Here is a 26,336-nt window from a genome sequence, read left to right on the forward strand (position 1 = left end):
TTGGAAAAACTTTAATAAAACATTTATTTAAAAAAAAGACGTTCCCATCAAATGCTAATGCACTAACCAATGCTGATTGCAGATTTCCTGCAGATGTAATGCGGGCAATCCCTTTGCCAACCATTTGTATTTGTATTGACCCCTTACTTAGGGCGACATTCAGGCCTGTCAGGTCGTTAATCATACTGGGGGTTGCCTAAAAAATGAAAGGGAAATCATTATTCTAGAAGGTTGTGCAAGTGCAACAATAAACCATTACAAATCAGATGATTTTTAAAAAAGTGATATTAGTCTGAATCTAACCTTATTGCTTTTTACTTTCTGGGATTTGCAGGAACAGGAGGAGACTACTCAGCTCCTGAAACTCTTCTGCCATTAGATTAGATCATGGCTGATCTGTAGCTCCGCTCCATTTATTTGTCTTGGTTGCTAATAAAAATCTATCAAGTTCAGGTTTGAAATTTTCAATTGATCATCCCACCAGCTTCAACAGGTTTCTGGGCGAGTTAGTTCAAGACTTCTACTATTTGTTATGTGAAGAAGGGCTTCTAGACATCACCCCCTCACTTAAGTTAAATTTGAAGGTTATGTCACGTTGTTCTGGATTACCCTACCTGAGCAAATAGTTTATCTCTAATTGTCCTACTAGGCCATTGCATGTTTTTGGATTAATACTGGCGAGTGGAGGAGTGAGGAAGGAAGGTGAGTACAAAGAGAAAATGCTGGAAAATCTCAACAGGTCTGGCAGCATCTGTAGGGAGAGAAAAGAGCTAACGTTTCGAGTCCAGATGATCCTTTGTCAATGCTAAGACAGTGAAAGTGGGAAATATTTATACTGTGGAGTGAGAAGGTGCCACTCCTCTCCCATCACCCATGGCACCTTCCCATGCAACCGCAGAAGGTGTAACGCCTGCCCCTTTACCGCTTCCATGCTTAATATCCCAGGCCCAAAACGCTCATTCCAGGTTAAGCAGCATTTCACTTCCACCTCTTTCAATCCGGTCTATTGCATTCGTTGCTCCCAATGTGGTCTCCTCTATATCGGAGAGACCAAACGCAAACTGGGTGATCGCTTCGCTGAGCACCTTCGGTCTGAACACATTCAGGACCCTGACCTTCCGTTGCTTGCCATTTCAACACAAGACCCTTCTCCCATGCCCACATGTCTGTCCTTGGCCTGCTGCAATGTTACAGTGAAGCTCAACACAAACAACATCTCATCTTCCGGTTAGGCACGCTACAGCCTTCCGGTCTCAACATCGAATTCAACAACTTCAGATGATTAGCTCTACCCCACCTCGACCCATTTGTTTTCATCCTTTTTCATTTTAACTGTCTTTTACCATTTCTTTCTTTCGTGTCTTTCTTTATATATAATTTAACCCCCCGCCATCTTATCCACCTTTCCTTACCCTTTCTCCCCTTTGCTTCCCCCTTCCCCTCCCCCCACATCTACATTTGTCACAGTTTACCCTCTGATGTTACTTTCTCTGCTGTTTGGCCTTCCACACCTTTTGTTCTCTCTGGGGACTGCCATTAGCACTCTTTCACCTAGGTTTCTGTGGCTATTAGCACCCCGGTTCCCTGGTTTCTGTGGCTGTGACTCATCTTTCATTCTCACTCCACAGTATAAATATTTCCCACTCTCTCTGTCTTTTAGCATTGACAAAGGGGCATCTGGACTCGAAACGTTAGCTCTTTTATCTCCCTACAGATGCTGCCAGACCTGCTGAGATTTTCCAGCATTTTCTCTTTGTTCTCACCTTCCTTCCTCACTCCTCCACTCGCCAGTATTAATCCAAAGACTAGTCAATGGTCTAGTAGGACAATTAGAGATAAACTATTTGCTCAGGTAGGGGAATCCAGAACAACGTGACATAATCTTCAAATTTAACTTAAGTGAGGGGGTGATGTCTAGAAGGGGGAGGTGGGAGGAGGTATCTGAGAGTTGGCGCTCAGCCTCTGCGAGGTAGAGGTCAGAACAGCTGACGACAATAGTACCCCCTTTATCGGCAGGTTTGATGACAAAGTCGGGGTTAGACCTGACGAAGTAATGAGCAGAAAGTTCAGGAAAGAGGTTGGAATGGGTGCCACCACCAAACACATCTTCCCTTCACTCCCTCTGTCAGCATTCCACAGAGACTGTTCCCTCCGAGATAATCTAGTCCACTCCTTCACCCATCGAGTCTGCTCCGCCATTCAATCATGGCTGATATGTTTCTCATCCCCATTCTCCTGCCTTCTCCCCATAGTCCCTGACCCCATTATTAATCAAGAAACTCTCTAACTCTGTCTTAAAGATCATTAGGGAACCAGATGGGATTTTATGACAATGGTTTCATGGTCATCATTAGACTTTTTAATTCCAGATTTTTATTGAATTTGAATTCCATATACTCAGGTTTGATCACGCCCTGTGTCTCTGTCTGTGTAGAGTTTGCATATTCCTTTAATTTTTAATAATGTTTATTGTCACAAGTAGGATTACATTAACACTGCAATGAAGTTACTGTGAACAGCCCCTTGTCGCCACACTCCGGCGCCTGTTCAGGTACACAGAGGGAGAATTCAGAATGTCCAATTTACCTAACAAGCACGCCTTTCAGAACTTGTGGGAGGAAACTGGAGCACCCGGAGGAAACCCATGCAGACACATGGAGAATGTGCAGACTCCACACAGACAGTGACCCAAGCCAGGAATGAAACCCAGGTCCCTGGCACTGTAAAGCAACAGGGCTAACCACTGTGCTATCGTGCCTCCCACAAGGAAGGAGTCGAGACAGATGATGGTGAGGTACAGCTGTGTATCGCTAATGGAAACTATCGCTGTGCTTTTGGATGAAGACACAGAGGAGCAATAATGTCGATGAGAAATAGGAGTCCTTCAGAAGGAATCATAAAGGAGACATTGTTAGCCCCATGGTACGTTGTCTTACATTCAACATACTAATGGGTACAGATTTGGGTTCACAGAAGACTTCTTTTCACTGTTATTCGCAACACAAATCCTATTCAAACTTTTGCCCAAAACTATAGCATTTTAAAACCCGAAGGAGGCCATTTTGTCCATTGTCTCTGTGCTGGCTCTTAGTTAGACCAATCCAAAACTAGCTCCCACAAGTATGCCCTTGTATCTTTCTCTAATATGGGGCGAAATTCTCCTACCCGCCCCGCCACATTTCTGCGCCGACCGGCCGGCGGGAGTCTCCGTAACACCGGCCGGTCAATGGGGTTTCCCATTGTGGGGCACCCCCACGCCGTCGGGAAACCCCCGAGCGCCGGCAGAACGGAGACTCCCGCCGGCGGAGAATGACGCCCATTGAGTGGAAGCCCGTCTGCCATTCAAGTATTTCTTCAATTTCCTTGAACTGAAATAGTAACACGTGTAATTTTTGCCCAACAAAGCAGTATTGTTTTATTATTTTCCTGATACTTAATTTGCAAATGTCATTTTCCTTCAATTCTCTTATTTATGAAAACTATAGAGCTGATGCTAAAATTCAGAAACGCATAACTGAATTAGACTCAAATTTCCATTACTCAGGAACATATCACTTAAAGGAAAACCAATAGCTTTCATTTAGGTATCAAGTCTGCAATGTTGTAAATTGTCCCAAGGCACTTCACAGGTGCATTACCAAACAAAATGGGATACTGAGCCACATAAGGAGATATTATAATAGCTGACCAAAAGTTAGAGTTAATGAGGTCGGTTATAAGGAGAATTTTAAGGAGAAAGAGATAGAAAGGTTAAGAAATGGAATTCGGCAGCTGGAGGCTCCGGAATTAACCTCTCTGCCTCTTTCTCTTTAAGTTAATGGTGAGGTATTGACCAACAGTGATTATCAAGAGGTTAGAATTGAATTTCATAGGTAGAGATGGTAGAGATAGGGAAGGGGTGATGCCAGGGAGTGATTTGAAAATGAGGATGAGAATTTTAAAATTGAGCTGTTGTCGGACCAGGAGCTGCCATGGATCAGCAAGCACAAGGGTGAGTGGGACTTGGAGCCTGTGGAGACTCGATGATAGAGTGTATATGGAGTTAGAAGCACAGCTCAGGGTCAAAGAGAGTGCTGAGGTTGCAAACTAACTGGTTTAACTTCAAATTGTGGACAGGGAAAGCAATAGATCAGCATCAGGGAAGACAGTTTGCAATGTGGGCAAACGGTTATGGTTTCAGCCTTCCCAGTCTTTAATTAGAGGAAATATCTGCTCATCCATCAGAAAAACACCATGACAAATTAGAAAGTATAGTCCAAAAGCAACTTAATTATTGGCTAGGGTGGCACTATGGTGCAGTAGTTAGCACTGCTGCCTCACGGTACCAAGGACCCGGGTTTGATCCCGGACCCGGGTCACCATCTGTGTGGTTTACACATTCTTCCCATGTCTGCGTGGGTCTCACCCCCACAACCCAAAGATGTGCAGGGTAGGTGGATAGACTTCGGTAAATTGCCCATAATTGGAAAAATAATAAAAATCTTAATTACTGGCTAAAAGCTGCAATTTCTAATTCACAAAATCGATGTGAAAGCCAACTTTCAAAAACAAATTGCAAAAATCATAAAATTCAGTTTTACAATCCTGAAGGAGCTGTAATGTGCGCTCAATCCTTACATAGCTGCCCAACTCAAAGGCACTGCAGCAAATGGTAGTTCTCTTGTTGAAAATATCAGTTAACTTGGCAAAGAACCTGAGGCCTGCCTGGTTGCCATGGCTCAGTTCCAGAGTGTGGGTGTATTTTTACAGCTGGTTTGATGTTGTGGTGTTCTGGTGAATTATAAATTTACCAGTTTAATATCAGCCATGTGATTCACAAGTAGTATCTGTTCCAACTTGTCGTGACAGAAGGAATAATTCCAACCAGATCATGGGGGTGGATGGTGGCAGCTTGAACTTAGTAATTAAACTCCGAAAGTTGTATTGAATCGGTGCTTGACCAAGAGCGCATCGTACTGACACATTAATAAGAGGGAAAACATTGCTGTGTCGAAAATGGTAGGAATTATAGCCATTTTTAATCCACTGCACCTGAACAGCCTGAACATTTAACAGTCTCTCTTTTAATAAGGAAATGATGGAACCCAAGGCCATTCAGCCCAGTGAGCCTATGCCACTGCTTGTTCTTTACATTGAGCTCTTCACTCCAATCCTATTTCCCATTATCCTTTCATATTCTTCCTTTTCAAATCCTTACCAATTTCCCTTTGAATTCCCTTCCTGACTTGTCCTTTGTGATCAAGCATTCCATGTTCTATTAACCTTCTGTGTAACAAAGGAACAGGGGGAGGCCACACAGCCACTCAAGCTTGAACTGCTATTCAGTTGGATCACGGCTAATATGTAACTTTCCATCTGCCCACCTATTCCTAATATTTGTGTCCAACAGAAAACCGTCAATCTCAGTTTTGAAATTGCGACTGACCTCCCCAGCCCCAGTCTTAACAGCATTTTGAGGAGGAAAGAGTTCCATATTCCCACTGTCCTTTGTGCAACAAAGTACTCCTTGACATCACCCCTGAGTGGTCTAGCTCTAACTTTAATTAGATCAAGACTGATCTGTGTATTAACCCCATTTATCTGCCTTTGTTCGATAACAGTCAATATCCTCAGCACGTAAACAAGTAACAGAAGTGTGACAGAGATAAACATGGTCCTCCGGTTTTCCATTTGGCTTTGACAAGGGTGTGTTTAGGAATGCTGAGCTTAGGGTGAAGACTGCCGTGAGGTGAAGGTGCTTCCCAGTCGATTCCTTACCTGCACTGTCGATTGCAGTTGTGGCTGGACAAGTGGTTTTAAGTGAACTGTCTGAACCTTCCCTTGTCATTGTGGAGACGCTGTCCTTGCAGAGTTTACGTGTGACAATACACTGAGTCACCCACAGCAGCCGAGTCTGATGGAAGACAGAATTAAAACCAATTGTCCATTTGCACTGTACTTAAAGAGGAACTAAACACTGGTAGGTGGAAATCCATTCCTTTCCCAGTGATGACTAATGCTTCTCTCCACCTGATCAATGTGAATGCTTGTTGATTGGTTCTTATTCTTTTGGTCAGAGTATCTCATTACTCGGTGCCACAATTGCCTCTAACAGTTATGAAAAACTTATCCAATCTATAGTCATAGTTCCTGTGTAAATCATACCTCCTCGTCCTCCCTGCCCCATCAACAGAATACAAGTTTGACCGCTTCAAATAACATAATCATTTACACAGGAACTGTAAGTCTGAAATTATATCACACACCAATAATTCTCAGCTGGGAAACGAAAGACAAAGAGCACTCCGACCAGGAAAAAAATAAGAAAACATTTACAAATATGTAGATGGCGAGAAGAGAGAACAATGAATGGAGTTACTCCATCACTGGGGTTCAGTTCCACTTTAAGAAAGGTGCAAAGACTGTTCAACAAGTTAGAACAGAAGGAGGCCATTCAGCAAATCATGCCTGTACTGACTCTTTGGAAGAATCAGTCACTACAGCACAGAGGCCATTGCCCATTGATTCCATGTCTTTGGAGAAATCCATTCTCTCACTTTATCCCCCCTGTCCTACAAGTATATTTCCTTTAAGTGCCTATCTAATCCCTTTTAAAATCATTCATTGTTTTTGTTTCCCCCATCCTCCTCAGCAGCAAGTTCTAGGTCATCACTGTTCACTGTGTAAAAAAGGTTTCCCCAAAGATATCAAAGTACTGCAACTCCTCCCTGTTCTTTTCCCATAGTTCTACAATATTCCCTCTTTCAATTATTTATATAATTTATTTTTTAAGGTACTGTTGAATTCGCTTCTACCACACTATCAAGCGGTGTTGTTCTGCAGTACATCAACTCACTGTGTAAAAAGGTTCTGCTATCTCCACTCCAATTCTTTTACCAATTATCTTAAATCTGTGTCCTATGATTACTGACCCTCCTGACATTGGAAACAGTTTCTCCCTATTTATTTCTCTACTCATAGAATCATACAGTATAGACGAGGCCCTTCAGCCACCAAGCCTGCACCAACAAATAAAACTACTTGAAATCCACTTCCCAAAACTCGGCCCATAGCCTTGAATGTTATGACATTTTGAGTGCTCATCCAACTACTTTTAAAAATTGTAAGGTTCCCTGCCTCAACTACCCTCCCAGGCAGTGCATTCCCACCACCCACTGAGAGGAAAGAAATTTCCTCAAATCCCCTCTAAACCTCCTGCCTTTCACCTGAAAATTATGCCCTGTTTTATTGACCCTTCAACTAAAGCAAACAACTGCTTCCTATCCACCCTGTCCATGCCCCTCATAATTTTCTGCACCTCATCATGTCCCCTCTCAGCCCCCTTTGTTCCAAAGAAAACAATCCAAGCTTATCCAGCCTCCCTTCACAGCTAAATCCCAAGCAACATCCTAGTGAATCCCCTCTGCACCCTATCCATGGCAATCACATCCTTCCTATAGTGTGGTGATCAGAATTGAACACAGTACTTCAGCTGTGGCCTAATCAAAGTTCTGTACAGCTCCAACATAACCTCCGTGCTCTTATTATCTATGATGTGGAGATGCCGGCATTGGACTGGGGTGAGTCACCTGATGAAGGAGCTGTGCTCCGAAAGCTAGTGATTCCAAACAAACCTGTTGGACTTTCACCTGGTGATGTAAGGCTTCTTACTTATTATCTATGTGAGTACTGATAAAGGCAAGTGTTCCTCATGCCTTCTTAACCACCCTATTAACCTGTCCTGCTACCTTTAGGGATCTGTGGACAAGCAGCGCAAGATAACTGTTCTTTTAAGCTTCCTAGAGTCCAGTCAATCATTGAATACTCCCTTGTCGTGTAATTCCTTCTAAAGTGCATCTCCTCACACTTTTCAGTGTTAAATTCCATCTGCCAACTTGGCAAGGTGGGATAACCTCACTCTGTCGCTGGCGGGCCGGGTGCAAGCAGTTAAAATGAATGTGCTACTGCGATTTCGGTTCCGGTAGGTCAAGGTGGAAGAGGGCTCGTGTAGAGGGGTCAGGGTTGAGGGCGCTGGCAAAGGCACCTCTCCCGATGGCCCCCGGGCAAGTATTCGGGGAGTCCATCAGTGGTGGCAACGTTGAGGATCTGGAGGCAGCTTAGACAGCACTTTAAGCTGGGGGGCCAGGTCAGGAGGGATGCTGATTAGGGGGAATCATAGGTTTGAGTCGGGGAGGCTGGATGCAAGGTTTCAGAGATGGGAGGAGAGGGGGGGATCATAGAACATACAGTGCAGGAGGCCATTCGGCCCATCGAGTCTGCACCGACCCATTTAAGCCCTCACGTCCACCCTATCCCCGTAACCCAATAATCCCTTGATGCACGATCAATAACTACTAAAACGAGGTTGTAGAACAACTGAAGGCTTTAATAGACTAGAACTGTTCCCCAGCAGCTCAGTAACAGAATGAGGGCTGCTGGGACAGCACTGACTCTTGTACCCCGCCTATCAGGGCGGAGCTACATACTATACAGCCAACGGCAAACCCCCAGGTTTAACCAAAGAAACTTCAGCCTCTCGGGTACTGCAATACCTGATAATACCACACCCCTCCTAACCTTTTTGGACACTAAGGGCAATTTAGCATGGCCAATCCACCTAATCTGCACGTCTTTGGACTGTGGGAGGAAACTGGAGCACCTGGAGGAAACTCACGCAGACACGGGGAGAACGTGCAGACTCCGCACAGTGACCCAGCAGGGAATCGAACCTGGGACCCTGGCGCTGTGAAGCCACAGTGCTATCCATTTGTGCTACCGTGCTGCCCACCAGGATTAAGGTAATAAAAGATCTGCTCCTGGGGGGGACGATTTGCGAGGCTTGAGGAGTTGGGGGAGAAGTATGGGTTGGCACAGGAGGAAGGGTTTCGATACCTGAGTCCGAGACTTTGCGAGGAAGGAGTTTCCGACCTTCCCGACAGTGCCTGCCCCTTCGCTGTTTGAGGAGGTATTGTCAGCAGGGGAGTTGGAGAGGGGGTGGTTGGTGTCGGCGATCTATGGGAAGATTTTGTAGGATAGGGTATCCATGGAGGGGATTACGGTCAAATGGGAGGAAGAGCTGGGGGAGGTAATGTAAGAAGGTTTGAGGTGTGAGGAATGCTTCAATCTCATATGCGAGGCTGGGGCTGATACAATTGAAGATTGTGTATAGGGCGCATCTTACAAAATCGAGGATGAGCTCTTTGAGGGGGTGGAGGATGTCTGCGAGCGGAGTGGGAGGGGCCCCACAAACCATGTACATATGTTTTGGTCCTGCCAGAAGCTGGAAAGGTATTGGAGGGAGGTCTTTAGCATCATCTCGGGAGGGCTGTATATGGACTAGGAGCTGGGTCCCCTAGAGGCCATTTTCGGGATGTCGGACCGGCCCGAGTTGCAGACACGGACAGATGTTTTAGCCTTCGCCTCGCTGATTGCTCAAAGGCGGGTCCTGCTGGGGTGGAGGTCAGCTTCTCCGCCCTGTGCCTTGGCGTGGAGGGGGGGATCTGCTGGAATTCTTAACCATGGAATAGGTGGCATTGATCTAACGGGGAGCAAAAGGAGGGGTTCTACAATTCATGGGATTTGTTTATCATGCACTTCCGGGAACTTGATGCCATTGAACATGGGGCGGGCGGGTGTTCTTTTCTTTTGTTGCATCAAAGTGGAAAAATTTATTGAGCATGAAATGTGGCTTAGTAAACTAGGCAATAATTAATACAGTTGAGCAGGTTATCCCATTCATATTAGATATGTATGGCAAAGTATGCAAAAAACCTGGACTGGATTCATCTCACAGATTCATAGTTCTAGATCCTGAGCACATGTAGTCCTCCATTTTGGACTGATTTTCTTTCAGCTACGATGAACATGGTTTCAACCTCCTTTCTTTTTTTTGAAAATCTTTTTATTGAGCTTTTCTCATATTTATAAACAGTTGTTACTTATATACTTATATTTCTTGTCCGCGCTAATTTGCTTTGTTTTACAGAGAGGTTTGTTTTGTCCTTCATTTGACTAACTGTACGTACATTTTGCTGCCCTCTGGATCAGTCTATGATATCCCCCATTCCTCTCCCCCCCCCTTTCCCCAAAATTGGTTTCAGCACCCTCCCTCTTCTCTTGTGGTTTCGCCATTCCCCCCCCCCCACCCCCTTCAGGTTGCGCAGTTCTTTGGTTCCCCATCTTTTTTCCCCCCTTACTCCTCGCTGCTGGCCTCGAACAGGTTTTGGAACAGGCCGACGAACGCCCCCAAGTATCCAGGAAGCCTTTCTCTGACCCTCGGATGGCGTATTTAATCTTCTCCAGGTGGAGGAATTCCGAGAGGTCAGCGAGCCAGTTTGCAGCTTTCGGTGGTGCTGCCGATCGCCAGCCGAGCAGGATTCTCCGGCGTGCGATTAGGGAAGCGAAAGCAAGGCCGTTGGCCCCCTTCCCCATGTGTAGCTCTGGCTGCTCCGATACCCTGAAGATTGTGTTTTCCGGGTCCTTAAGGGGGAGGGGGAGGGGGAGCAGCCCCAAGTCGTGGTCCACATTGGCACTAACGACATAGGTAGGAAAGGGGACAAGGATGTCAGGCAGGCTTTCAGGGAGCTAGGATGGAAGCTCAGAACGAGAACAAACAGAGTTGTTATCTCTGGGTTGTTGCCCGTGCCACGTGATAATGAGATGAGGAATAGGGAGAGAGAGCAATTAAACACGTGGCTACAGGGATGGTGCAGGCGGGAGGGATTCAAATTTCTGGATAACTGGGGCTCTTTCTGGGGAAGGTGGGACCTCTACATCTGAACCTGAGGGGCACAAATATCCTGGGGGGGAGATTTGTTAGTGCTCTTTGGGGGGGTTTAAACTAATGCAGCAGGGGCATGGGAACCTGGATTGTAGTTTTACGTTCGAGAAATTGAGAGTATAGAGGTCAGGAGCACAGATTTGACTTCGCAGGAGGGGGCCAGTGTTCAGGTAGGTGGTTTGAAGTGTGTCTACTTCAATGCCAGGAGTATACGAAATAAGGTAGGGGAACTGGCAGCATGGGTTGGTACCTGGGACTTCGATGTTGTGGCCATTTCGGAGACATGGATAGAGCAGGGACAGGAATGGTTGTTGCAGGTTCCAGGGTTTAGGTGTTTTAGTAAGCGCAGAGAAGAAGGCAAAAAGAGGGGGAGGTGTGGCGCTGCTAGTCAAAAACAGTATTACGGTGGCGGAGAGGATGCTAGATGGGGACTCTTCTTCCGAGGTAGTATGGGCTGAGGTTAGAAACAGGAAAGGAGAGGTCACCCTGTTGGGAGTTTTCAATAGGCCTCCAAATAGTTCTAGGGATGTAGAGGAAAGGATGACGAAGATGATTCTGGATAAGAGCGAAAGTAACAGGGTAGTTATTATGGGAGACATAACTTTCCAAATATTGACTGAAAAAGATATAGTTCAAGTACATTAGATGGGTGGTTTTTTGTACAATGTGTGCAGGAGGGTTTCCTGACACAATATGTTGACAGGCCAACAAGAGGAGAGGCCACATTGGACTTGGTTTTGGGTAATAAACCAGGCCAGGTGTTAGATTTGGAGGTAGGTGAGCACTTTGGGGACAGTGACCACAATTCGGTGACGTTTACGTTAGTGATGGAAAGGGATAAGTATACCCCGCAGGGCAAGAGTTATAGCTAGGGGAAGGGCAATTATAATGCCATTAGACATGACTTGGGGGGGATAGGTTGGAGAAGTAGGCTGCAAGTGTTGGGCACACTGGATATGTGGAGCTTGTTCAAGGAACAGCTACTGCGTGTTCTTGATAAGTACGTACCTGTCAGGCAGGGAGGAAGGCGTTGAGCGAAGGAACCGTGGTTTACCAAAGAAGTGGAATCGCTTGTTAAGAGGAAGAAGGAGGCCTATGTGAAGATTAGGTGTGAAGTTTCAGTTGGGGCGCTTGATAGTTACAAGGTAGCGAGGAAGGATCTAAAGAGAGAGCTAAGACGAGCAAGGAGGGGACATGAGAAGTATTTGGCAGGTAGGATCAAGGAAAACCCAAAGGTTTTCTATAGGTATGTCAGGAATAAAAGAATGACTAGGGTAAGAGTAGGGCCAGTCAAGGACAGGGATGGGAAGTTGTGTGTGGAGTCTGAAGAGATAGGCGAGATACTAAATGAATATTTTTCGTCAGTATTCACTCAGGAAAAAGAGAATGTTGTGGAGGAGAATGCTGAGACCCAGGCTATTAGAATAGATGGCATTGAGGTACGAAGGGAAGAGGTGTTGGCAATTCTGGACAGGCTGAAAATAGATAAGTCCCCGGGGCCTGATGGGATTTATCCTAGGATTCTCTGGGAAGCCAGGGAAGAGATTGCTGAGCCTTTGGCCTTCGATTTTTATGTCATCATTGGCTACAGGAATAGTGCCAGAGGACTGGAGGATAGCAAATGTGGTCCCTTTGTTCAAGAAGGGGAGTAGAGACAACCCCGGCAACTATAGACCGGTGAGCCTCACGTCTGTTGTGGGTAAAGTCTTGGAGGGGATTATAAGAGACAAGATTTATAATCATCTAGATAGGAATAATATGATTAGGGTTAGTCAGCATGGCTTTGTGAAGGGTAGGTCATGCCTCACAAACCTTATCGAGTTCTTTGAGAAGGTGACTGAACAGGTAGACGAGGGTAGAGCAGTTGATGTGGTGTATATGGATTTCAGTAAAGCGTTTGATAAGGTTCCCCACGGTAGGCTATTGCAGAAAATACGGAGGCTGGGGATTGAGGGTGATTTAGAGATGTGGATCAGAAATTGGCTAGCTGAAAGAAGACAGAGGGTGGTGGTTGATGGGAAATGTTCAGAATAGAGTTCAGTTACAAGTGGCGTACCACAAGGATCTGTTCTGGGGCCGTTGCTGTTTGTCATTTTTATAAATGACCTAGAGGAGGGCGCAGAAGGGTGGGTGAGTAAATTTGCAGACGACACTAAAGTCGGTGGTGTTGTCGACAGTGTGGAAGGATGTTGGAGGTTACAGAGGGACATAGATAAGCTGCAGAGCTGGGCTGAGAGGTGGCAAATGGAGTTTAATGTGGAGAAGTGTGAGGTGATTCACTTTGGAAGGAATAACAGGAATGCGGAATATTTGGCTAATGGTAAAGTTCTTGGAAGTGTGGATGAGCAGAGGGATCTCGGTGTCCATGTACATAGATCCCTGAAAGTTGCCTCCCAGGTTGATAGGGTTGTGAAGAAGGCCTATGGAGTGTTGGCCTTTATTGGTAGAGGGATTGAGTTCCGGAGTCATGAGGTCATGTTGCAGCTGTACAAAACTCTGGTACGGCCGCATTTGGAGTATTGCGTACAGTTCTGGTCACCTCATTATAGGAAGGACGTGGAAGCTTTGGAGCGGGTACAGAGGAGATTTACCAGGACGTTGCCTGGTCTGGAGGGAAAATCTTATGAGAAAAGGCTGATGGACTTGAGGTTGTTTTCGTTAGAGAGAAGAAGGTTAAGAGGAGACTTAATAGAGGCATACAAAATGATCAGGGGGTTAGATAGGGTGGACAGTGAGAGCCTTCTCCCGCGGATGGAAATGGCTAGCACGAGGGGACATAGCCTTAAACTGAGGGGTAATAGATATAGGACAGAGGTCAGAGGTAGGTTCTTTACGCAAAGAGTGGTGAGGCCATGGAATGCCCGACCTGCAACAGTCGTGAACTCGCCAACATTGAGGGCATTTAATAGTTTATTGGATAAGCATATGGATGATAATGGCATAGTGTAGGTTAGATGGCTTTTGTTTTTTGACTTCCCATGTCGGTGCAACATCGTGGGCCGAAGGGCCTGTACTGCGCTGTATCGTTCTATGTTCTATGTTCTATTGCCACTATTGGGCATGTCTTCACCCTCACCCCCACAACCTTGGACATTGCCTCGGAGAAGGCTGTCCAGTCCCCAACAAGCTTCGGGCAAGCCCAAAACATGTGGGTGTGGTTGGCCGGGCCCCTCTAGCACCGTTCACATTTGTCCTCCACCTCCGGGAAGAACCTGCTCATTCAGGTTCTGGTCAGGTGCGCTCTGTGCACCACCTTGAGCTGCATCAGGCTTATCCTTGCGCAGGAGGTGGAGCTCACCCTGCTCAGTGCTTCGCTCCAGAGTCCCCATCCTACCTCTGTCCCCAGTTAGTCTTCCCATTTTTGTCTGGTCCCGTCCAGTGGTGTTCAGGCTCTGTCCAGTAGCTGTCCGTATATTTTCCCACATAGCCCCCCCTTCTCGCTGCTTGTGCCTATCAGGTCCTCTAGTAGTGTGCTTTCTGGGGCCCCGGGGTACCCTACTGTCTCTTTGCGGAGGAAGTGCATTATTTGGAGGTGTCTCAATTCCTGTCCTCTTGCTAGTTTCCACTTCCTCGTCAATTCGTCCAGTGTCGCCAGTCTGCGCCCTATGTAGAAGTCCCCGACCGTCAGTGTTCCCCCGTCGCGCCTCCATCTTTTGAAGGTGGTATCCAGCATGGCTGGGGGGAATCTGTGATTGCCGCAGATGGGGGCCATAAGGGACATTTTGGTTATCCCGAAGTGCTGGGTCCACGTTCTCAGCGTGGCCGCTACCACTGGACTCGTTGTGTACCTTGTTGAGGAGGATGGGAATGCTGCTGTGGTCTTTACAGGATGCCTCCTCCATTTGTACCCATTCTGTGTCGGGTTCTTGTACCCAGCCCCTCACTTTTTCTGCCGTTGCTGCCCAGTGGTAGTATTGTAGGTTTGGTAGAGCCAGGTCCCCTCTGACTTTCCCTCTTGCAGTGTCGGTTTTGGAAATTCTCGGGTTCTTGCACCCCCACACAAACGCCATGATTAGCCTGTCTACATTTTGGAAAAAGGCCTTGGGATGAAGATCGGGATGGATCTAAACAGGAAGAGGAACCTTGGCAGTACGTTCATCTTGATCGTCTGCACTCTTCCCGCCAGGGAGAGTGGGAGTGAGCCCCACCGTTGAAGGTCTTTTCTTATTTCCTCCACCAGGCTGGTCAGGTTCCACTTGTGGATCTGTGTCCAGCCTCTGGCTTTTTGGATCCCCAGGTAATGGAATCTGTTCTGGGCCGTTTTGAACAGGAACCCCTTCAGCTCTGTCCCTCCCCCTTTGGGTTCACCGGGAATGTCTCGCTTTTGCCCAGGTTAGGTTTGTAGCCCGAGAAGATTCCAAACTCTTTCAGTATTTGCAGTATTGCCTTCAGTCCCTACTATGGCTTCGAGACATAGAGGAGCAGCTCATCTGCATAGAGTGAGACTCTGTGCTCTCTGTCTCCTCTCCGGATTCCCTTCCACCTTTTCGCATCCCGCAGGGCTATCGCCAGGGGTTCGATCGCTAGCGCGAACAAGAGTTGGGACAGGGGGCAGCCCTGTCTTGTTCCTCTCTGTAGCTGGATGTATTCAGAGCTGGTGGTGTTAGTTCGGACACTCGCTTTGGGAGCGTTCTACAGGAGCCTCACCCAGGCGGTGAATCCCGCTCCTAGCCCAAACTGTTCCAGTACCTCGAGGAGGTAGCTCCATTCGACCTTTTTCTGCGTCCAGGGAGACGATCACCTCTCGTGTTCTCTCCCGGGGGGGGGGGGCAATTTTTTGTAGAAGTCCGCCAGGAACCCGTCGGATCCCTGTGCCTTCCCTGCCTGCATGGAGCTGATGCTCTCCATGATTTCTCCCAGGGCTATTGGTACTTCCAGCTCCCCCCGTCTGTCTTCCCCCACCACTGGTAGTTCCAGTCTGTCTAGGAACTGTTTCATTCCCGCATCCCCGTCGGGGGGCTCGGAGGTGTACAGCCTCCGGTAGAAGGTCTCGAATGCCCGATTTACCTCCTTTGGCTCTGTTACCAGTCTGCCTTTGCTGTCCTTAACTTGCGTTATTTCCCTCGTGTCTGCCTGCTTTCTCAGCTGGTAGCCAATAGGCAGCCAGCCTTGTCTCTGTGTTCGTAGAAGGTCCCTCATGTCTGGCGGAGTTGGTACACTGCTTTCCAAGTGGACAGCAGGTTAAAGTCCATTTGTAGCATTTTCCTCTCCGCCAGCAGCCTATGGTCGGGGCCTCCGAGTATTTTCCATCGACTTCCAGAATGGAGACCACCAGCTGTTGCCTGGCCACCCTCTCTTCCCTATCTCTACTTGCCTTGTAGGCTATGATCTCTCCTCTAATGACAGCCTTCAGTGCCTCCCAGAAGGTGGAGGGTGAGACCTCCACGTTTTGGTTGTTATTAACGTAATCGCCTATGGCCTGCGATATTTTTTGGCAGAAAGCCTTGACGGCCAGGAGGTCCGTGTCCAGCCTCCATGTGGGGCGCTGGGCCCAGCCTGTCTCCAACCTCACATCCATATAGTGTGGAGCGTGGTTGGAGATAACAATCGCGGAGTAGTCCGTTCCCGTGATCCCTGGAAGCACCGATTTCCCCACTGCAAAGAAGTCGATACCGGTGTATACCTTGTGCAGCTGCGAAAAGAATGAGAACTCCTTTTCTCCCGGGTGCAGGAACCTCCATGGATCCACCGCCCCCACCTGTTCCATGAAGGCCCCTAGCTGCCCAGCCATGCTAGGCGTTTTCCCCGTTCTGGGGTTTGATCGGTCGGTCAGTGGGTCCAGCACGCAGTTAAAATCGCCCCCCATAATCAGTCGGTGTGTGTCAAGGTCGGGGATTTCCGCCATGGTCTTCTTTATGAATTCTGAGTCGTCCCAATTGGGAGCGTACACATTTACCAGTATGACAGGTGCCCCTTCCAGGAAACCGCTGACCATGACGTACCTTCCCCCTGGGTCCGTAACGGTCTTGGTTCTCGTAAACCTCGTCCTTTTGCGAATTAATATTGCTACCCCCCTAGCCCGTGTCCCGTAGCATGAATGGTACGTCTGTCCCACCCAACCCTTCCTTACCAGCAGTCAGTCCTTCTCCCTCAGGTGCGTCTCTTGTAAGTAGATTATGTCTGCTTTTAGGCTTCTTAGGTGGGCGAACACTCTGGATCTTTTCACTGGGCTGTTGAGTCCTTTTACATTCCAGGTAACAATCCTGGTGGGGGGTTTCTGACCCCCGGTCCTGTGGGATCACCCATATTTACCTGGTGGGTGCGCCCCTGCACTCCGGGGTTTCCCTTTGCTAGGGGGCCGTCTAAAATGGCCAGGGTCACCGCTCTCACCATGGGGTCGGACCCTAGCGCTCAGGGGATTCCCTTCGCCCAGGGGGTACCCAATGTGGCCAACAGCTGTGTATATGCCACACGGGTGCGCCCCTACGCTCCGGGGTCTCCCTCCGCCCTGATGCTCTCTCGAGTGGCTGTTTGCGGCGCCCTCTTGGATCCTCGCCCTGCTCCATTCCCGCCGAGGCCTATGTCTGTACTGCTTCACTATTTCACCCTTCTCTTTGATTCTCTTTTGTTCTGCGTTCTCCCCCAGACTCCCCCCCCCCCCAGCCCCTGTCCCTATGTCCCCCCCTGCATTCTCCCCCTCCTCCCCTCCTTGTGCCAGCCACTCCCCCTCCCGAGAGGGGCCTTCCTTCCTTTCTGCCCTCCCGTGCTGGCCCTCCTCGCTAGTACGGTGGCCCTCCTCCCAGTATTCGCCCAGTTCTGGCCCTGTTTAACCTTTCTCCTACTGGCCCTTGTCTCGCCCTCCTGTTTGCTTTCCTCACCCTCATTTCCCTCGCTCCACTACCCCCCCCCGCATTGCATTGAGAGAGGAGACAAGCTCTGAGACAAGACAGCACAGTCCCGCGCAAGGCATAACACAAATGTGCACAGTTCATGAGTCCTTGATGTGGAGATGCCGGCGTTGGACTGGGGTGAGCACAGTACGAAGTCTTACAACACCAGGTTAAAGTCCAACAGGTTTGTTTCGATGTCACTAGCTTTCGGAGCGCTGCTCCTTCCTCAGGTGAATGAAGAGGTATGTTCCAGAAACACATATATAGACAAATTCAAAGATGCCAAACAATGCTAGGAATGCGACCATTAGCAGGTGATTAAATCTTTACAGATCCAGAGATGGGGTAACCCCAGGTTAAAGAGTTGTGAATTGTATCAAGCCAGGACAGTTGGTAGGATTTCGCAGGCCAGATGGTGGGGGATGAATGTAATGCGACATGAATCCCAGGTCCCGGTTGAGGCCGCACTCACGTGTGCGGAACTTGGCTATAAGTTTCTGCTCGGCGATTCTGCGTTGTCGCGCGGCCTGAAGGCCGCCTTGGAGAACGCTTACCCAGAGATCAGAGGCTGAATGCCCTTGACTGCTGAAGTGTTCCCCGACTGGAAGGGAACATTCCTGCCTGGTGATTGTTGCGCGATGGCCGTTCATTCGTTGTCCTTGTTTGCGGCCTGTCCTCCGCTCTTTGGACTGGTTTTCCCTTCCTTTTCAGTCCCCATGTCTTTCATCATGGTTGCGTCTGCTCCTCCTCCAGTTTGTTCGCTCTAACAAACTCATCAGTCGCCGCTGGGGTGTTAAAATACAGCTCTTTCCCCTCAAATGTTACCCAGAGTTTGGCCGGGAATAACATCCCAAATTTTACCTTGCTTTTGTGCAGTGCTGATTTCGCCTTGTTGAATTCAGCCCTTTTTTTGGCTAGGTCCGTCCCAATGTCCTGATACACCCTTATGGTCTTCCCTTCCCATGTGCTCTGTCTCGTTTGCTGGGCCCACTTTACGATTTTCTCCCGGTCTTGGAACCGGCGCTCTGGGCCGGTCCCCGTCTTTGGGCCTGGGTCAGAAGGACCTGTGCACTCTGTCTATTTCCGGTGGGTTTGGGAATACCTCCTTTCCCACTAGCTTGCCCATCATTTGGGTGATGTAGCCTGTTGGGTCTCTGCCCTCTATCCCCTCTGGGGTTCTGCCGTCGTTACCTATTTTCCTGGTCCTCCACTTTCCCTCTTAGGCTCCCCTGGGCCGTATCTAACCTTTTGACCTCAGCTTCTAAGGTTATCACCCTGTCGCTCTGGTCCGAGGCGGCCCTCTCCAACGCCAGAATCGTTTTTCTCTGCTCCTTCACTTCCCTTTCCAGGCCTTCGATGGTCTGCTGCATTTTGTGCATCGTCTCCTTCATCATTGCTTGGAGCTCCAACCAGAGCGCCTCCTTTATGCTGGTCGCTGCGTCCTGCTCACGCTCCGCTGCTTGGTCTGCCATCATTTTCCCTTTCAGGCTCGCCTGTACCTCCGTCTCGTCTTGTGGGGCCACCTGCCTGCGCATCCGCCGCTCATGCGCCTTACCCTCACTGCTGCTTGCATCTCGCTGTCCCTTCACCTTGGTGTTTTTCTTTCCTCCAGCCATCTGTCTCTCTCTCTCTTTCCCCGCTGCTGTTCCTTACCCTGGGGTTGCTCTCACTTCCCGCTCCTACTTCCCCCGCTCCTCTGCTCTCACTGAGTCTGCCTCAGGCTTCGCCTTTTTGGGGGGGGGGGGGGGTTTGTGGTTGGTCACTTTCTTTCTCTCTTCCTCCCTTCCTTTCTTTCTCCCTCTCTTTCCTCATCTCTTTATTGTTTACTTTTATTTTTCCCGCCCGTCTCTTTTTTTCCCCCTTCCTTCTCGCTGGGCCAGGAGGGTTTGGGAGAGACGTTTCCTGGTGTGGACCGGAGTACCTCTTTGTCTCGCCGCCAACTTTTTCTTTGTTGAATTTGCTAGTCAAAGTTATAGACTGTAAATTGGGTCGTTGGTGTTGCTGTTTCTTTGTTTGTTTTTCTTTTGTTTCTTGTTGTTTGTATGATGAAAATGAGGCGAATAAAAAACTTTTTAAAAAAGTATACAGCGGGTTACCCTGTGTCTGCTAACTGCATTTAAAAGTGGGCTTTGACCTGAGACAGGTTTTGCTTGAGTGGGGATAAAAGATAGCAGTTCGGATTTTGTGTTTTATTGTCATCGTTAAGCATTGTTTAACTGGTAATTGTAAACTATTTTCTTGTATGATGTTAAAGTTATTTTAATCCTGTGTTAATAATAAAGTTTGTTTTAATATACCATAAAAAATAATTCCATCTGCCACTGGTCTGCGCATTTTAACAATCTGCCTACATCCTCCTGTAATCTAAGATCTTCTACTTCATTGTCAACCACCCAGCCAATCTTCAGGTCATCTGCAAACTTACTTATCAGCCCTCACGTTTTTTTCCATATTGTTTATATATATAACAAAATAGAAGGAATCCAGCACTAATCCCTGTGGTATGCCACTGGACACTGGCCTCCATTCACACAAACAGCCTGCCACCACCAGCCTCTGTCCCCTTTCATCAAGCCAATTTTGGATCTAACTTGCCACATTCCCTTGGATCCCATATGCTTTTACCATCTTTATCAGTCTTCCATGTGCAACTTTGTCAAAGGCTTTGCTGAAATCCATATAAACTACAGTAACCGCACTCCCCTCATCTACTCACCTGGTCACCTCCTCAAAAAATTCAATCAAATTTTTTTAGACATGACCTCCCTCTGACAAAGCCATACTGACTTTTCCTGATCATACCTTGCTTCTCCAAGTGGAGATTGACTCTGTCCTTCAGAATTTTCTCCAATAGTTTCCCTACCACTGGTGTGAGACTCACTGGTCTGCAATTCCCCGGTTTATCTCTACCACCCTTCTTGGAAAGTGGAACCACATTAGCTGTCATTCAGTCCTCTAGTACCTCCTTGTGGCCAGAGAGGAATTAAACATTTGAGATAGAACCCCTATAATTTCCTCCCTTGCCTCCTTCAACAGCCTCAAATACAACCCATCTGGACCTGGTACTTGTCCACTTTTAAGCCTCCCGTAGGAACATGGGAATTAGGAGCAGAAGTAGACAATTCAGCCCTGCGAGACTGCTCCACCATTCAATTAGATCATGAATATACCTCCTCACTCCCTATGTCAAACTGTTCAATAATCACACAGTCCATCAGTCTGAATTCTGCACCTACAATCTCCTTCTCCAAAGTGAAGACAAATGTGAAGTACTCGTTGAACACCCTACCAATGTCATCAGGCCCGACGCACAGATTATCTCCTTGGTCCCTAATTTGCCCTACTCTTTCCGTTATCCTCTTCCCCATGATATTCGTACAGAATATCTTGGGATTTTCCCTAATCTTGGGCGTGATTCTCTGATCCTGAGGCTAAGTGTTGACGCCGTCGTAAACTCCGTTACGTTTCACGACAGCGTCAACATGCCCTCAGGATCAGCAATTCCATGCCTAGAGGGGTCAGCATGGCACTGGAGCGACCCATGCCGCTCCAGCTGCCGATGCCGGCGTCAACTGGGCGCCGCGGGTCTGCGCATGGACCGGCGCCAATACGCGCATGCGTAGTGGGTCCCTTCTCCGCGCCAGCCTCTACGCAACATGGCGTAGGGCTACAGAGGCCGACGAGGAGCAAAATAGGCCCCCCAGCCCGAGAGGCCGGCCCGCCAATCGGTAGGCCCTGATCGCAGGCCAGGCCACAGCAGAGGGACCCCCCGGGTACAGACCACCCCCCCCCCAGGCCACCCCCGGGTGCATGCACGCCGAGGTCCCGCCGGGTAAGACCACATGTGGACGGCGCCAGCGGGACTCGGATTTTCTTTTTGTGCGGCCGCTTGGCCCATCCCGGGTGGAGAATTGGCGGGCGGGTGGGGGTGGGGGGGGGCGCGTAGAGTGGCCCCGGCCGGCATCGCGTCGCCACAAATTCTCCGCTCTCCGGAGAATGGGCGGACCAGCGTCGGGGCGGCGTCGCGCGATTTGCGCCTGGCCCGGCGATTCTCTGGCCCGGCGTGGGCTGAGAGAATCCTGCCCCTTATCTGCCAGTGTTTTTCATGCCCCCTCTTTGCTCTCCTAATTACTTTTGTGAGCTTCCCTCTGTACTTTCTATGTTCCATGAGTGCCTCTGTCGGTTTGCTCTCTTTGTATCCGTTGAAAGCCTCTCTTTTCCTTCCTATCCTATCCTGAATATTCCTAGACATCCAGGTTTCTCTGGACTTGTTGCTCCTACATTTCACCCTAAAGGAAGCATATTGGACCTGTACTCTCACCAATTTCATTTTGAACTCCCCCCACGGTTCTGCTGTAGATTTACCCAGACATAGCTGGTCCCAGTCTACGTTGGCCAGATCCTGCCTTGTTTTAATAAAATCAGCCTTCCCTGAATCCAAAACCCTTTTTTACAAACCATCTTTTTCCTTTTCCGTGACGCATTTAAAACGTGCAGTGTTGTGGTCGCTATCACTAAAATGCTCCCCCACTGCTACCTTGAACGCCTGTCCGGCTTCATTCCCCAGACCTAGGTCCAGCACCATCAGTGGTTGGTGTTAAGTAATGGGTTAAGAGACATTCCAATTAGTTGTCTCATTTATGTTGAATATCCAATAATTGACACTGATATGTAAAGAGGATTCAGGTGGCCTTTGTGTCAGGTGATGTGATGTTAAGAGTTTTGTGCAGAGTCTGTTAAAGTGAAATAAAGGTGTTGGTGAAAAGGAGCAGAACTTTTGACTCTTTATACAACAGCAGCTAAAACGTCTAACAGTTGGACCTTTGACCTTCTGAGGAGAACAACCCCCATCTTATTTAATCTCTCCACATAACTCAAATCCCTCATTCCTGGTAACATTCTGGTAAATCCCTCTGGATGCCTTCCTTCCTAAAGTTTTGTGCCCAGAATTTAACATAATACTCCAGCTGAGACCAGAGCGATGATATGCTGTTCTAGTGCAAAGTGGGTGACTTAACACATCCACTGGCTGCATTCTTCAAATGTTGTCAAAATCATGCACGCTCTTTGAAAAGAAACAAATCATCTATTACCCCAGTCCACAAAGAATAACTGCCCCCATGCTAAGCCAGCGATTCTTCACTAAGTGAAGCGAGTTGAATGTATTGAAAAATTAGCAGCGAAATGCACTCACTTATTTTCGAAAATAAAATACGATCTGAGAATCTTCTGACAGTTTTGCAGTAGTCACTAATTCATGGTGGGTATATATGTTGAAGCCTCCTTCTCGTCCTTCAATAGCACTTCCCAAACCCACAACCTCTACCACCAAGCAGATATAAAGTAAGTCAAGACGCCACAGTCCCAGATGACCATAGGCTGCTTTCCCTTTTGAGGGAGAGAGCTGGTGATTTAACCTGATGATCGATCACCAAAGCTCAGGCATAGGGCAAGGTTAAGAAGGCAGGGCCTTCATGAATAGTCTCAGCTGGTACAGGAATTGAACCCACACTGTTGGCTTCGCTCTCCATCACAAAACAGCTGTCTAGCCAACTGAACTAAATCCATCTTCACTTTCTTTCCTTGTCCCATTTACCACAGCCCTTCGCCTTGCACTATCAACCCTTTTTTAATTTAATCTCTACTGCTTTCTGCCCTATTACTGAACCCCATCCTTGTTCTTTCCTCTCCTTTCCCATGTAATTGGCATCTTACAACTCTAACTCTTCCAGTTCCGATGAAACATCAATGACCTGAAACTAAAGGCAGTCTGATCTGTTGAGCATTTTCAGCATTGTCTGCTTTTATTTCAGCATCATATTTTCATTACTTTGATTTAGGGCAAATTTATGCATTTGTGCAGACAGGAATTTGCTTTTGGTTAGTGCTTGGCCATTTTCTTTGAGCTGGTGTTGAGGTTCAGCCTGGACCATTGGCAATGGCTGAGGCAGCAATGGGTGCCAAGCCAGGCACTAGACTAGAGCTGCTGTTTGGCTTGATGATTGAAGCCAAATTTGGGTTTGATGTTGAAACAGATGAATTGACAAGGCAGATATCATATAAATGCTTTCCTTTAAACATTTTAAACACATCTACAATTAGAGCTCAAAGTTGGGATCCTGTGAATATTTGGGAAACTCACTCAAAAATGTCCTACTTCTGAAATCATAGAAACATACAGCAGAGAGGAAGCCATTTGGCCCATCTGTGGAGAGAGAACAGAGTTAACGTTTCAAGTCTGACTATGGCTCTGTCAAAGAGCAGTTGTGTTTAGTTCCTCATTCTTGTCTTTCTGTCTGTAAACCAGTACGTTCTTCCTTTTCAAAACCTGTCCAACACCCTCTCATGAGATCAATTTTCTCCACCTTTTCAGGAAAAGCATTTCAGATCAGTGTTGGGTGGGGTTGATGGGTTGTGGGGATAGGGTGGAGGTGTGGACCTTGGGTAGGGTGCTCTTTCCAAGAGCCGGTGCAGACTCGATGGGCCGCATGGCCTCCTTCTGCCCTGTAAATTCTATGATCTATGATCAGATAATTCTATCCTCTGGATCTTTTGTCAATGATTTCAAATCTACCATTTCTTTATAGATTCACTCACCAGCTAGAAAAAGTTTTTCTCTTAACTATGCCATCAGAACCCCTTATCAACTTGAAACCTTGATTGGGTTAAGAGGTGAAGTTAAGAGGTGAAGTTCTTTCCCAAGTTCCTGTTAATATAGAAATGTTAAATGCATCGGCATCAAATTCCTCTGTCCACTAGTTTAACTAAAGTCTTAAACCAATTAGGATATAAGTTAACACCTCAGTTAAAATTGGATAAAACCTTCACCCTCATGCACACAGGGTTATTACATACGGCCAATATCCCGAACCTCTGCTCTCACCCCTTCCCCTCCCTCACAGAATCAGGATAGGGTCCCCCTTGTTCTCACTTTTCACCCCACTAGACTCCGCATTCAAATGATCATCCTGTCAGTTCCACCAACTCCAGCATGATGCTACCGCCAAACAAATCTTCCCCTCAGTGCCCCTATCAGCATTCTGCAGGGACCATTCCCTCCTGGAGACCCTGGTCCACTTCTCTATCACCCCCAACACATCACCCTCTTTCCACGGCACCTTCCCCTCCCCCTTTACATCTGCCCTGCTCACCATCCAAACAGTCTTTTCAGGTGAGACAGCACCTCGTGTGCACCTCCTTCAATTTGGTCTACTGCATTCGCTGTTCCCAATGCGGTCTACTCTACTTTGGAGAGACTAAACGCAGACTGAGTGACCACTTTGGTCCGTCCGCAAACAGGATCCAGACCTTCTGTCGCTTGCCATTTTAACACACCTTATTGCTCTCATGTCCACATGTCTGTCTTTGGCCTGCTGCAATGTTCTATTGAAGCACAACACAAAGTGGAAGAGCAGCATCTCATCTTCCAATTAGACGCGTCCAGCCTTCTGGACTTAACATTGAGTTCAACAACTTCAGACTGTGAACTCTTTCCCCCACCTTCACCCCATTTATATTTCTATCAATGTATTTTCATTTCTTCCAATGTTTCCCCCCCCACCTCACCCCAACGCCCTTCCACCCCACCAAGGCCATTTGATCATTGTTCCAGGTTGTCCTTTGGCGCACTGCTGAACTTTGTTCTGCGATTAACACATTTTGATCTCAAAGTGTGCCACTATCAGCAACCTTCTTAGTCATTATCACCACTATTTACATTCCCTTTGTCTTTTTGTCCACAACATATTTGTCAATCTCCACCTATCATAGAATCATAGAAGTTTACAGCATGGAAACAGGCCCTTCGGCCCAACCAGTCCATGCAGCCCAGTTTTTACCATTAAGCTAGTCCCAGTTGCCCGCACTTGGCCCATAACCCTCTACACCCATCTTACCCATGTAACTATCTAAATGTTTTTTAAAAGACACAATTGTACCCTCCTCTACTACTACCTCTGGCAGCACATTCCAGACACTCACTACCCTCTGAGTGAAGAAATTGCCCCTCTGGGCCCTTCTGAATCTCTCCCCTCTCACCTTAAACCTATGCCCTCTAGTTTTAGACTCCCCTACCTTTGGGAAAAGATGTTGACTATCTACCTTATCTATGCCCCTCATTATTTTATAGACCTCTATAAGATCACCCCTAAGCCTCCTACGCTCCAGGGAAAAAAGTCCCAGTCTATCCAGCCTCTCCTTATAACTCGAACCATCAAGTCCCGGTAACATCCTAGTAAATCTTTTCTGCACTCTTTCTAGTTTAATAATATCCTTTCTATAATAGGGTGACCAGAACTGCACACAGTATTCCAAGTGTGGCCGTACCAATGTCTTGTACAACTTCAACAAGACGTCCCAACTCCTGTATTCAATGTTCTGACCAATGAAACCAAGCATGCCGAATGCCTTCTTCACCACCCTGTCCACCTGCGACTCCACCTTCAAGGAGCTATGAACCTGTACTCCTAGATCTCTTTGTTCTATAACTCTCCCCAACGCCATACCATTAACTGAGTAGGTCCTGGCCTGATTCGATCTGCCAAAATGCATCACCTCATATTTATCTAAATTAAACTCCATCTGCCATTCGTCGGCCCACTGGCCTAATTGATCAAGATCCCGTTGCAATCCTAGATAACCTTCTTCACTATCCACTGTGCCACCAATCTTGGTGTCATCTGCAAACTTACTAACCATGCCTCCTAAATTCTCATCCAAATCATTAATATAAATCACAAATAACAGTG

At 47.6% G+C, this 26,336-nt stretch overlaps 1 protein-coding gene across 6 annotated transcripts in view; it reads right to left on the reverse strand.

Moving 5' to 3' along the window:
- Window positions 1-26,336, reverse strand: part of LOC140398702 (BRD4-interacting chromatin-remodeling complex-associated protein-like) — a 215,432-nt gene that overhangs the window by 76,361 nt on the left and 112,735 nt on the right. For all 6 annotated transcript variants that reach the window (XM_072487720.1, XM_072487732.1, XM_072487729.1 and 3 more), the window contains one exon: window positions 68-196. In XM_072487720.1, the coding sequence (XP_072343821.1) occupies window positions 68-196 (129 nt within the window). The remainder of the gene's footprint in view (window positions 1-67; window positions 197-26,336) is intronic.

Source organism: Scyliorhinus torazame, chromosome 2 (assembly GCF_047496885.1).
Source record: "Scyliorhinus torazame isolate Kashiwa2021f chromosome 2, sScyTor2.1, whole genome shotgun sequence".
Taxonomy (NCBI): Eukaryota; Metazoa; Chordata; class Chondrichthyes; order Carcharhiniformes; family Scyliorhinidae; genus Scyliorhinus; species Scyliorhinus torazame.